The sequence below is a fragment of the Ovis aries genome, chromosome 2, assembly GCF_016772045.2.
Source record: "Ovis aries strain OAR_USU_Benz2616 breed Rambouillet chromosome 2, ARS-UI_Ramb_v3.0, whole genome shotgun sequence".
In the NCBI taxonomy this organism is placed as follows: domain Eukaryota; kingdom Metazoa; phylum Chordata; class Mammalia; order Artiodactyla; family Bovidae; genus Ovis; species Ovis aries.
Window position 1 is genome coordinate 147,994,442 of NC_056055.1, and position 12,428 is coordinate 148,006,869.

Sequence of the window (12,428 nt, forward strand, 5' to 3'; positions counted from 1 at the left end):
TTCTTAAGAATCTATGTATGGGAACTATACTATGACTAAGATTGAAACATATAGTATGTAAGACACAGCAGGTAGTATCCTAATGATGGCACTTAAGTATAAACTGAGCCTTGAAAACTTTGATCTTTTCAAATATGATCACACTCATATACAAGATCCTCTTTAGCCCATGCATGCATGCCTACAAAGTTGCTTCAGTCATGTTCAACTCTTTACGACCCTATGGACTATAGCCTGCCAAGCTCCTCTGTCTATGGGATTCTCTAGGCAAGAATACTGGAGTAGGTAGTCATTCCCTTTTCTAGAGAATCTTCCTGATTCAGGGATGGAAGCCGCCTCTCTTTGTCTCCTGCATTGGCAGGCGGGTTCTTTACAACTGGCTCAGATGGTAAAGAATGCCTGCAATGCAAGAGACCCAGGTTCCATCCCTGGATGGGGAAGATCCCTTGGAGAAGGGAATGGCTACCCACTCCAGTATTCTTGCCTCGAGAATTCCATGGACAGAGGAGCCTAGGGGGCTCCAGTCCATGGGGTCGCAAAGAATTCCACAGGATAGAGCGACAAACACTTTCACTTTCTTTACCACTAGCAGCACCTGGGTGCCCTGGTTAGCCCATAGTCTAATGCAATCTTTGAAAAAAGCCTATACTTTATCACTTTTCACCAAAAGTCTAAAAAAGGAGTCCCATTATTCTGGCTTAGAGAATGATTATACACCTTTTGAGGGATTCCCTGATAGCTCAGTTGATAAAAAGAATCCTCCTGCAATGCAGGAGACACCAGTCCAATTCTTGGGTCGGGAAGATCCCCTGGAGAAGGGATAGGCTACCCACTACAGTATTCTTGGGCTTCCCTTGTGGCTCAGCTGGTAAAGAATTCGCCTGCAATGCGGCGGGAAACCTCGGTTCGATCCATCCCTGCGTTGTGAAGATCCCCTGGAGAAGGGAAAGGCTACCCACTCCAGTATTCTGGCCTGGAGAATTCCATGGACGGTACAGTCCATGGGGTCGCAAAGAGTTGCACATGAGTGAGAGACTTTCACTTCACTTCATGATGATATAGACCAGGGTATTCAGAGATAAGGAGCGTGCCTAAAAGAAAACATAGAAATTTGAGAAGAAGAAAGAAAGAACAGAACAATTTTTAAAGCACTTTTTGCCCTCCTCCATAGAGAAGAAACAACAGTTTTGTGGATTATACTTTAGTTTCAAGAAAAAAACTCTCAGAGGAAATTATATTTATACCTTTCCCCCACACACACACAAAAAAAATGGCTGAAGAAAGTGCAAAAGATGCTCTTATACTTTTACCTGGTTGGGATGGGGACCTCAGCTAATCCTTGAAGCAGCACAGCTGGGGACAACCTGACAAACGCAACTACAGTTCGATCCAGAAACTCTAATTCCCCAACTAAGATGTTTGAAGCTTCAGCACCTGGAGGAATCTTCTTCATAAAATGCAGATCGACCTGGGAGCATCACAAAGTAAAATACATCAAAACTGGAAAGATTTGTTAAATCATTCCTAGCAGAGTACTTCACACATGGTAACCCATCATTAAATATAGTTTAAATAAATATAGCTTATATAAGTATTATTTAAATCAAATTTAAAATAGTTAAACATCTTTCTTGCCCTTTAAAAATACTTTTTTTCTTTTACTTCTGCATTTTTTGGAATTTGTTAATAATACACTGAATACTCTAGTTTTCTGCTCAATACTTTTCAAAGATGCTTTTCAGTATCAGTAATCTTGAAATTTTCAGGGTGAAAAGATTATGCGTTCAATAATTACATGCATATACTCTAATCATAATTTAATTAGTATTTGCCAATATATTTAAATATTTGTATACTACATTATCTTAATTTTGTACATAACACATTAATAATGTAAAATATGCCTATTTCAAAAGAAACATAATCAAAATTTTCCTTATAATATAAATTATGACTTTAGTATTCAACTTTATCTTAATTGTTCTATATCCTTCACATTTTATACTTGTCCTGATTAATCTTCAAATTTAATTTCTCATCAGAGTATTTAGATATGGCAGAGTAGAGGAAACAAGAATAAAAACATTAACATTTGGAGTCAGTGAAGAGCCACAGTTGAATTTCTGATATGAGATGTCTATGACTGAAATGAATGCACACAAAACAAACCCATCCTTAATAAAAACAAATGCTTAAAGGGTGAAGTCTGAAAATGAATGTACAATATTCAAAGAATAACTATCAATTCTCATATAGAGAGCCTCAGTGAAAACGAAGCAGTGATTTTTAAAGTCACTTTTACAAAACCTATTTCTTATTTCTAATTCATTGAGTTGCTTTCAATGGAAACCTATTGGTAGGTAATAACGATTGCTGTAATAATTCTTTCTATGCTCCTAATGAAATGGAGACTAAAGACCAAAGTGGGAATAGGAGAGAGTGAGGCAGAGAGAAGGAAAAGAAAGAGAAGGAGAAAGAAGGAGAGGGAGGGAGATGAGAAGATGAGGAGGAAGCGGAAACGAAGAGAGGAAAAATAAGAGGAGAAAGAAGAGAGAGACGGGGAGAGAAAAGAGCTCTGACAAATACTTGAGGTCAACAAGACTTTGGGGGGGCCAGATACTCCCTCTGTTTAATGATTTTAGAATTTTTTTCAAGCAGTTTAAAATGAAAAAAAATTTTACACTTTTAGGAGGAATAACTTAGGAAGTCCATAGCCAGACTATAGTGACTATATTAAATTTGCTGCTTTCTGAAATCAAGACCTCAGCACACTTGTATAGGAGGTTTATAACTACTTAATTTTCTGTGAGATAAAGGTGCCTCAAAACATAAAACCTATTATATGAAATATTTATTTTATCATAGGATTAAATATAAAAATAATCTAGTATGCCACTAAAATATCAAATAGAAGTAATGTTCTATTTTAAAGAAAAAGATTTAACAAAGCAAAACTGCCTATAAAATTTGATGAATATTATAAATTTCAAAAATTTTAACCTATAAATATATTTCCAAATATAAATTTGTAAACTTGTAATACCTATACACTATTAGCTCTGTGAGAAAAACATATTAAATCTCCACAAGTCTTTCACAGCCTAAAAAAGTAAAATAAACTATTAAGCTTTTTCCCCCAATAGAAATATGATATTAATACACTGGAACAAAGAGAAAATAGCTTTTTAAGAAAATCTACAACTGGTAAGCAAATAGGAGTCATGTTGGTAATATCTGTCATAACTCTAGTGAGAAGTTTGAGTTCAACCTGGAAGACTGTGTAATTCCTTTATTCAATATCTCCTGACATATGCCATAACCTTAACTATTGATGTCTGTGCCTCAGGCACGAGACAACTACACACATGACTGCTTTAAGATTTACTTTAATTAAATCAAGGAGTACCTAGTATGCTGTGTGCATGTGTGCTAAGTTGCTTCAGTCATGTCTGACTCTGTGTGACCCTATGGCCTGTAGCCCGCCAGGCTCCTCCACCCATGGGATTCTCCAGGCAAGAATAGTGGAGTGGGTTGACATGCCCTCCTCCAGGGGATCTTCCCAACCCAGGGACCCAACGTGCATCTCTTGTGTCTCCTGTATTACAGGCGGGTTCTTTACCACTAGCGCCACCTGGGAAGCCCACCTAGTATGCTGCTGCTGCTGCTAAGTCGCTTCAGTCGTGTCCGACTCTGTGTGACCCCATAGGCGGCAGCCCACCAGGCTCCTCTGTCCCTGGGACTCTCCAGGCAAGAACACTGGGGTGGGTTGCCATTTCCTTTTCCAATGCATGAAAAGTTAAAAGTGAAAGGGAAGTCGTTCAGTCGTGTCCAACTCTTAGTGACCCCATGGACTGCAGCCTACCAGGCTCCTCCGTCCATGGGATTTTCCAGGCTAGGGTACTGGAGTGGGGTGCCATTGCTTTCTCCAACCTAGTATGCTAAAGTAGCTTAGTTTTATGAAAGAAAATACATGGTCCTTAATTTTTTTTTGCATTATATAATACTTGATATATCACTGATTGATACCCGTTACTTAGAAAATCCACTAAAATATTTAGAATTTAATTTCAGGATTAGGAAATTTATTCTGACTTAAAATGTAACAAATTATAGTTAAATAACATATATCAAAAGACCCATTATATTATTGTAATACTGTATGCTATATATAGTATAATACTATACTATATACTAATATATATAGTATAATACTATTCTCCAGGCCAGAATACTGGAGTGGGTAGCTTTTCCTTTCCCCAGGGGATCTTCCCAACCCAGGGATCAAACCCAGGTCTCGTGCATTGCAGGCAGATTCTCTACCAGCCAGCCACAAGGGAAGCCCAAGAATACTGGAGTGGGTAGACTATTCCTTCTCCAGCGAGTCTTCCCAACTTTGGAATCAAACTGGGATCTCCTGCATTGCAGGCGGATTCTTTACCAACTGACCTATTAGGGAAGCCTGCTCTACATTATAGTACTTATTATTCTTGGACTAATCATGTATTTGGGGGTAATAGATATATATTATCTACTTATTTTATTATATTATACAATTATACTTTATTCCTGGGATAGCCCTATATTTTTATTTTTATGTTAACGTACAATTCATAAAGAACCTTATTTGGCAATCTAACTTTTAATACAACAAAAGGTCACATTTAAGGAACACAGTTTAACTTTTTATAAAACTACAAATATCAAAAATAGCTCTGAGGAATTAGGTTGACCTATATCCCTAAGACAGTCCTCAGTTCAGTTCAGTTCAGTCGCTCAGTCATGTCCGACTCTTTGCGACCCCATGAATTGCAGCATGCCAGGCCTCCCTGTCCATCACCAACTCCCAGAGTTCACTCAGACTCACGTCCATTGAGTCAGTGATGCCATCAAGCCATCTCATCCTGGGTCGTCCCCTTCTCCTCCTGCCCCCAATCCCTCCCAGCATCAGAGTCTTTTCCAATGAGTCAACTCTTCGCATGAGGTGGCAAATATGAAATAAAGAAATCCTGGAATTTTCTAGTCCTCTGAAGAGAATCTTGAAGAAACCAAGCTATATACTCTTATGGATCTGTACTTATGCACCTGGGGTCTCCAGACCTTTATGCTAGGAAGGAAAACATGCTTTATTCTGGTTATTTGGCACTTAAGTTGTGAATGAGAAACAGTTCTATCTCTGGGGAACAAGGTTAGACCAAAGATAAGGGCGGAACCAGAAGTTTCTGGACAAGCTACACACTAAGATGTGAAGGAAATACACATGAGTCTTTAGGGAGAAAGTTTAAGTCTCAAGCCCATTGTAGAATGTACAGGAAAATGAACAGAAATTCCCTGGGGAGACATGGTCTTGTAACAGTAACCAGCGAGTGATCTCTATTAGCTCTCTTAATCTGGGATTCAGTTTTCTCCCCTTCTCAATGAGATTTTTAAGGTTTCCTAGAATTCTAGGATTTTATAATGCAACAACTCTTCATATTTCATACGTTAAAGACTGATGATGAAGTGAGTTCCTTCTACATAGAAAATAATGTGGCAGTTCCTTTAAGTCACTTGAAATTAAAAGAAGCCATCAACATTTGATATGAGCCACAGTAAGATCATGAACTCCCTATTAACAAATTCAGACTTAAACTGAAGAAAGCAGGGAAAACCACTAGACCATTCAGGGATGACCTAAATCAAATCCTTTATGATTACACAGTGGAAGTGACAAATACATTCAAGGAATTATATCTGATAGACAACAGTGCCTGAAGAACTATGGACAGAGGTTCGTGACATTGTATAGGAGGTAGTGATCAAGGCCATCCACAAGAAGAAGAAATGCAAAAAGGCAAAATGCTTGTCTGAGGAGGCCTTAGAAATAGCTGAGAAAGGAAGAGAAGAGAAAGGCAAAGAAGAAAAGGAAAGATATACCCATTTGAATGCACAGTTCCAAAGAATAGCAAGGAGAGATAAGAAAGCTTTCCTCAGTGATCAATGTAAAGAAATAGAGCAAAACAATAAAATGGGAAAGAGTGGAGATCTCTTCAAGAAAATTAGAGATACCAAGGGAACATTTCATGCGAAGATGGGTTCAATAAAGGACAGAAATGGTATGGACCTAACAGAAGCAGATGATATTAAGAAGAGGTGGCAAGAATACACAGAAGAACCATACAAATAAAGATCTTCATGACCCAGATAACCATGATGATGTGATCACTTACCTTGAGCCAGATATCCTGGAATGAAAAGTCAAGTGGGCCTTAGGAAGCATTACTATGAACAAAGCTAGTGGAGGTGATGGAATTCCAGTTGAGCTATTTCAAATCCTGAAAATTGATGCTGTGAAAGTGCTTCACTCAATATGCCAGCAAATTTGGAAAACTCAACAGTGGTCACAGGACTGGAAAAGGTCAGTTTTCATTCCAATCCCAAAGAAAGGCAATGCCAAAGAATGCTCAAACTACTGCACAATTGCACTCATCTCACATGCTAGCAAAGTAATACTTAAAATTCTCCAAGCATGGCTTCAGCAGTACATTAACTGTGAACTTCTAGATGTTCAATCTGGGTTTAGAAAAGGCAGAGGAACCAGAGATCAAATTGCCAACATCTGTTGGATCATCAAAAAAGCAAGAGAGTGCCATAAAAACATCTACTTCTGCTTTATTAACTATGCCAAAGCCTTTGACTGTGTGGATCACAGCAAACTGTGGATAATTCTTTAAGAGATGGGAATACAAGAACACCTTACCTGCTTCCTGAGAAATCTGTATGCAGGTCAAGAAGCAACAGTTAGAACTGGACATGGAACAACAGACTGGTTCCAAATTGGGAAAGGAGTATGTCAAGGTTGTATATTGTCACCCTGTTTATTTAACTTATATGCAGAGTATATCATGTGAAATGTCGGGCTGGATGAAGCATAAGCTGAAATCAAGATTGCGGGAAAAATATCAATAACCTCAGATATGCAGATGAACACACCCTTATGGCACAATGTGAAGAACTAAAGAGCCTTGATGAAAGTGAAAGAGGAGAGTGAAAAAGTTGGCTTAAAACTCAACATTCAGAAAACTAAGATCATGGCATCTGGCCCCATCACTTCATGACAAATAGGTGGGGAAACAATGGAAACAGGAGAGACTCTATTTTTAGGGGCTCCAAAATCACTGCAGATGGTGACTGCAGTCCATGAAATTAAAAGACATTTGTCCCTTGGAAGAAAAGCTATGACCAACCTAGACAGCATATTAAAAAGCAGAAACATTACTTTGCCAACAAAGGTCCATCTAGTCAGAGCTATGGTTTTTCCAGTAGTCATGTATGGATGTGAGAGTTGGACCATAAAGAAAGCTGAGCACTGAAGAATTGATGCTTTTGAACTGTGGTGCTGCAGAAGGCTCTTGAGAGTCCCTTGGACTGCAAGGAGATCCAACCAGTCCATCCTAAAGGAAATCAGTCTTGAATATTCATTGGAAGGACTGATGCTGAAGTTGAAGCTCCAATACTTTGGCCACCTGATGCAAAGAGCTGACTCCTTGGAAAAGACCCTGATGCTGGGAAAGACTGAAGGCAGGAGGAAAAGGGGATAACAGAGGATGAGATGGTAGGATGGCATCACCGACTCAAGGGAGATGAGTTTGAGCAAGATTTTGGAGCTGGTGATGGACAGGGAAGCTTGTTGTGCTGCAGTCCATGGAGTTGAAAAGAGACACAACTGAGCAACTGAAACGAACCGATCAACATTTGGGAAATAATAAAATAGTCATATAGTCATATATATATAGTCAAATAATAAAATAGTCTCTATGTCAGTTTAAAAACACAACATATCTGCTTTTTAAAAGCATTATAGGAATAATAAAAAAAAAAGAAACTGACAGTTCAGATTATATTAAAAAACACTCCTAAATGAGTAAGTTTGATGGGCCTAACCACTGGAAGGGTTAAAAGATACATGGTTTGAATGTAGATAGAACATAGGATCAAGTAACATGAAATGAAAAAAGACTTTTTTTCACCTTCATATTTCAAAATTCTACCGGGGTTTGGAATCTATGTATTAAACTTAAAATACTTAAGGTAATATGTAAACTAACTGATTCACTTTGATAAATTTACTACCAATCTGAAATCCCTAGGTTAAAAATCCTTAATTCATATATCTGCAAAATCTGGCACTAAAGTGTCTTTCCATAATGATGTACCACTTTTGTTCTTGCCAAATCCTACTTCTCTACCTTTCCACAATATAAGGTAAGAAGTATTACTTTGCTGGAAAAAAAAAAATACAGAGCCTAAGGTTTAAATTGCCTTGAACCTCACAGGATTCATCGTACACATACATCCAAGACACTGTTCAAGACACTAAAGATCCAGTAGAGAACAAATCATATTAAATTTTGCTCTAGTGTTTACTTTTGGCACTACTGTTTCCACTAATATCAACAACAACACAGCAATAATAGTAGCAGCCACATTTTATTGAACACCCAAAGGGTTGGCAGAGAATTAGATGGTTAGATAGTATCACTGACTCAATAGACATGAATCTGAGCAAACTCCAGGAGATAGTAGAGGACAGAGGAGCCTGGTGGGTTACAGTCCATGGGGGTCGCAAAGAGTTAGACAGTACTCAGGGACTGAACAACAGGAATACTATAAACCTAGCACTCTGACAGTCTTTCTCTATTTTCTCATTTAATCTTCACAAAAAATTATAAACAGGTATTATTCTTATTTTACAAGTGACAAAGGTGAAGTTCAGAGATCTTCTCCAATATCAGGTATCTTATAAATTGTAGAGTTAAGATCCCATACTTGTTCTCAAAAAACATGTTCTTTTCAATGTGCCATGCTATGGGCAAGACACCAAGAAATACAGATGGTTGGCACTGCAGAGAGAGCTCTAGAAATTTAACTTTCCCATTAAAAACTGGAGTGGTCCAGTGATTTGAAATGTAATAAGAAAGTAAAGGATTAAAGAAAAGAAAATCTATTTTTCACTCTTTTATAGTTCAAATTGTTCTAGGGAACCTGAAGATAAGACTACTGTCTCCCATTGGCTATATTCATTTTCTTTCAAATGTGTTGAAGCATTTTTGAAGGCTGCAAAAATAGGTCAGACAACTAAAAGCGAAATGATATAGAGATATAAAATTGTGTCAATGGGTTATATCCTTTAAGAAAAGGTAAAAGGTAATTTATTTGAAAATATGTGATTTATTATCACTGTTTTTGAGAATGTTCACTGTGCCCTTGTTATACTGTTAATGCTTGCACAAATAAGTAAGCAACTTCTTATGTCATTGCTTTTAAGATATTATTTCAAATGAAGAACATCAAGAAATTAAATGTATGGCAATTTGCGACAATTTTATTCCAACTTGCAGATGAATGAAGATGTAATGCTTTAAAAAAGATATTTTTTGGAGCAGAAATGGAATACACTTGAACTGGCTTAATATTGAATCACATGCCTCCATACAGTGAGATGAGCTTCGCGCCACTGTCGAAACAGAGCCCAAGGATGCCCTCACCTCTCTGTCTTGCTGGTGTGGAGGTCCTTTCTCATGTCTTTGTTTCATCCCACATGGGCTAGTATGCCCCTTTTGTTGGCCTCCCAGCCCCTGCACGCATAAGTAACAGACTTAAGCTGGTACACCATGCTCCCACAGGGACTCTGCCAGGCACCAGAGGGAGAGCATGCACGTGGCTAGATCCAGACAATCTGGGCCTTGGCAGAGGGTTTCTGAAACAGCAACAAGGGGCTGGTCGCTATTACTCTTTTCAGAAGCTTGATGCAGGCAACCTCCTATCCACTGCCTCCCATTCCCATCTCCTCCCACTGTTAGAAACATTGCCAGTGCTAAGGACTTTATGGGGAAAAAGAAAAAATTACTCTGAGGTACCGCTGTTTCAGCCACTTCAATAAAGCAAACTGTTGACTCCCCCTGGTCAATATTAAAATTCTTCCATGATTGTTTAGTTTGCCACAGCCTACAATAGCACATATAGGATATCAGGAATTTCCTGAGCAAAATCACATTAGTTTCACAGAATACATTCAAATAAATGATTTTTCATTTGAATTGTCTCCAATTAGATGGATCCCTCAAGAGAGTCAGTCTTTATTATGTTTTTATTCAAAATTCTGTCAGTCTTAATATGTTCTAGTGTTTCTTTTTTTTTTTTTTTGTTCTAGTGTTTCTTAACACTAATGCCTTTCTCTTAATCACAACAATGAAGCTTTAAGTTATACTTTTCCACAAATAGAGGGGGAAATGGTTTTGAAAAATGAAACCAGTGAAAGTTTTAAACAGTAAACTTCTGTTAAATTCCCTGTGAAGTTCAGTTATCCTTTTTTACTGGAAGAGATGCATCATACCAAGTGGCTGAAACCTGAAGACTATGTGTAAAATCTACACATTTGATTTTATGAATAGGCAAAACATTACATGTGAACTTAAACGCTAACATTATAATAATATCAAGCTTTGGCTAAGAAACAAAACATATATGCATGCAAAAAACTGTGTCAACACCTGTTAAAATGGGCGGTAATATCTAGTAATAACTTAACAGATTACTTAAATGAGAGGGAGAAAACCTTACCTTGCTAAAGTCAACTGTGCTGTTTTCCCTGCTCACATCATTTTTATTCTCAACACAGGCTGGTGCAGACTGAGGAGAAACAACCTGGCCTGCTAAAGAGATTGTTATTACAAAATACAAACAATTACTTACATAATTCTAGACATACTGCATGCAATATGAATTAAACTAAACTAACATAGGTTTTTTAAATGAATTTGTGACGTAAGCATGAAGGGTCAATATAAATAGATATCAAGAAATACAAATATTCTTATTTATCAGTTACAGATAGAAATGGGAGAATTCAGTCAAGGAAATGAAAATTCATTCTCAGATTAAAACTAAACAGTTACTCTGTAAGAAGAAAGAACAACTACAAAAATGATTTTAATCTAATTACAGTCTTGAAACATCAATGATTTTTAAATTTTATCCAAAACTATGATATATATACATCTCTTATGATCTAAACTCAGACTGAATAATTTTATAGATAATTTTTTTAAAGAGCAAATATTTATCTGAAAAGTACATAGCATATTTACAGTTTTCTACTGCATCTGAAAAACAAACCAAAGAGAGAAAGTTCTTTGACAACAGCTTTTGGAAATTTCTATATGAGAGATTCAGTTAGAAATACCTTCACCTCATATATTACAAATACTGTGTATATATTATGCTTCTCACTATTCAATTGTGTAAATATATTGATATTAGTCTGCAAAAGATCAATAAATTTGAATTGTATTTGTTTTCCATTAATACTAACTAGCAACTTAATTACTTTGTAGTCTTTTTCCCATTAAAAGAAAGATCATGATATTAGTTAAGTGGACAGTACACCTAAGAATGTGACAATGGTTAATGAAGGATAATTACATTTCATTATTCACTAAAGATGAAACATTCATTTCAATCACATTATCTGAAATCTGTTCATATTTAGGAATTCAGTTATAAAAATAAATGTTTGCTTAATCTCACATGTATCTCTCTTTTCACTAACCTCTCCCTACCCTCACTTGTTACTTTTACTGTGATATGAGTAATAACAACCCAGCTTTGCAGCCTTGATCATATTTTATGACCATTACTCAGTTACTCCAAAATACTGCTCTTATTCTCCACTGTCTTAGATGGTAATATTCTCATTTCTCTCTGCCTAATTCTTCTCTCTACCTCCCTAAATCCCAACTTTATCCAAAGTTTACTTTTAGACTCATCTCTAATCACTGCAGTCTGCACTTAACTGAAGTTCTCTAAACTGCTACTGCACATACAAACAATACTTCTTTAAATTCGCTCTTGAAATCCACTTATTCATTGATACCTAGAAATTACCAAGTGTGATGTAAAACACTAATAATTTACTTTCAAATATTACTATCATTTTGCTTTTTGAACATTAAGCCTCTCAGGCAGGGGTCATTTTAAAATAGGTACAATTTTTATGGTTTAAAATTATTATCTTGCCAGAGAGTAATGGGCTTAAGGTTCTTCTAAAGTTTAAATATTTCACTGATTTCATTAAACAAAGTAAAGCAACACATTTGATGAAGATTTTTTAAATGAGTTTAAGAGAAAATTCACCTTAAATCATGTATACCAATTCTGATTACAACAAATTCCAAAAATTATATTTTAGAGAGATGACAGACTTAAGCTTCATCAGTTATTTTCATTCTCCCATTTCCAACTGCAGTGTGCAGCTATGACTGTGAACTGTTCATTAGCAGACATTTCATTTATCATTCTCAAAATAATAACTATACTTAAAAAAAAACCTTTTACATAATGCATTTGTGCTACTAACAGATGTCTTCAATCACCAGTTTCACATCATTTCT

The 12,428-nt window shown here is 36.6% G+C and overlaps 1 protein-coding gene across 11 annotated transcripts in view; it reads right to left on the reverse strand.

Moving 5' to 3' along the window:
* SLC4A10 (solute carrier family 4 member 10) overlaps positions 1–12,428 on the reverse strand; it is a 347,928-nt gene that overhangs the window by 128,847 nt on the left and 206,653 nt on the right. For 5 of the 11 annotated variants that reach the window (XM_060411135.1, XM_060411134.1, XM_060411133.1 and 2 more), the window contains exons 7-8: positions 10,600–10,691; positions 1,311–1,468 (exon numbers count right to left, since the gene is read on the reverse strand). In XM_060411135.1, coding sequence (XP_060267118.1) covers positions 1,311–1,468; positions 10,600–10,691 — 250 coding nt within the window. Of the gene's footprint in view, positions 1–1,310; positions 1,469–9,524; positions 9,615–10,599; positions 10,692–12,428 lie in introns of all 11 variants that reach the window. The other 6 variants (XM_042243808.2, XM_027964903.3, XM_042243806.2 and 3 more) reach the window with 3 other exon arrangements.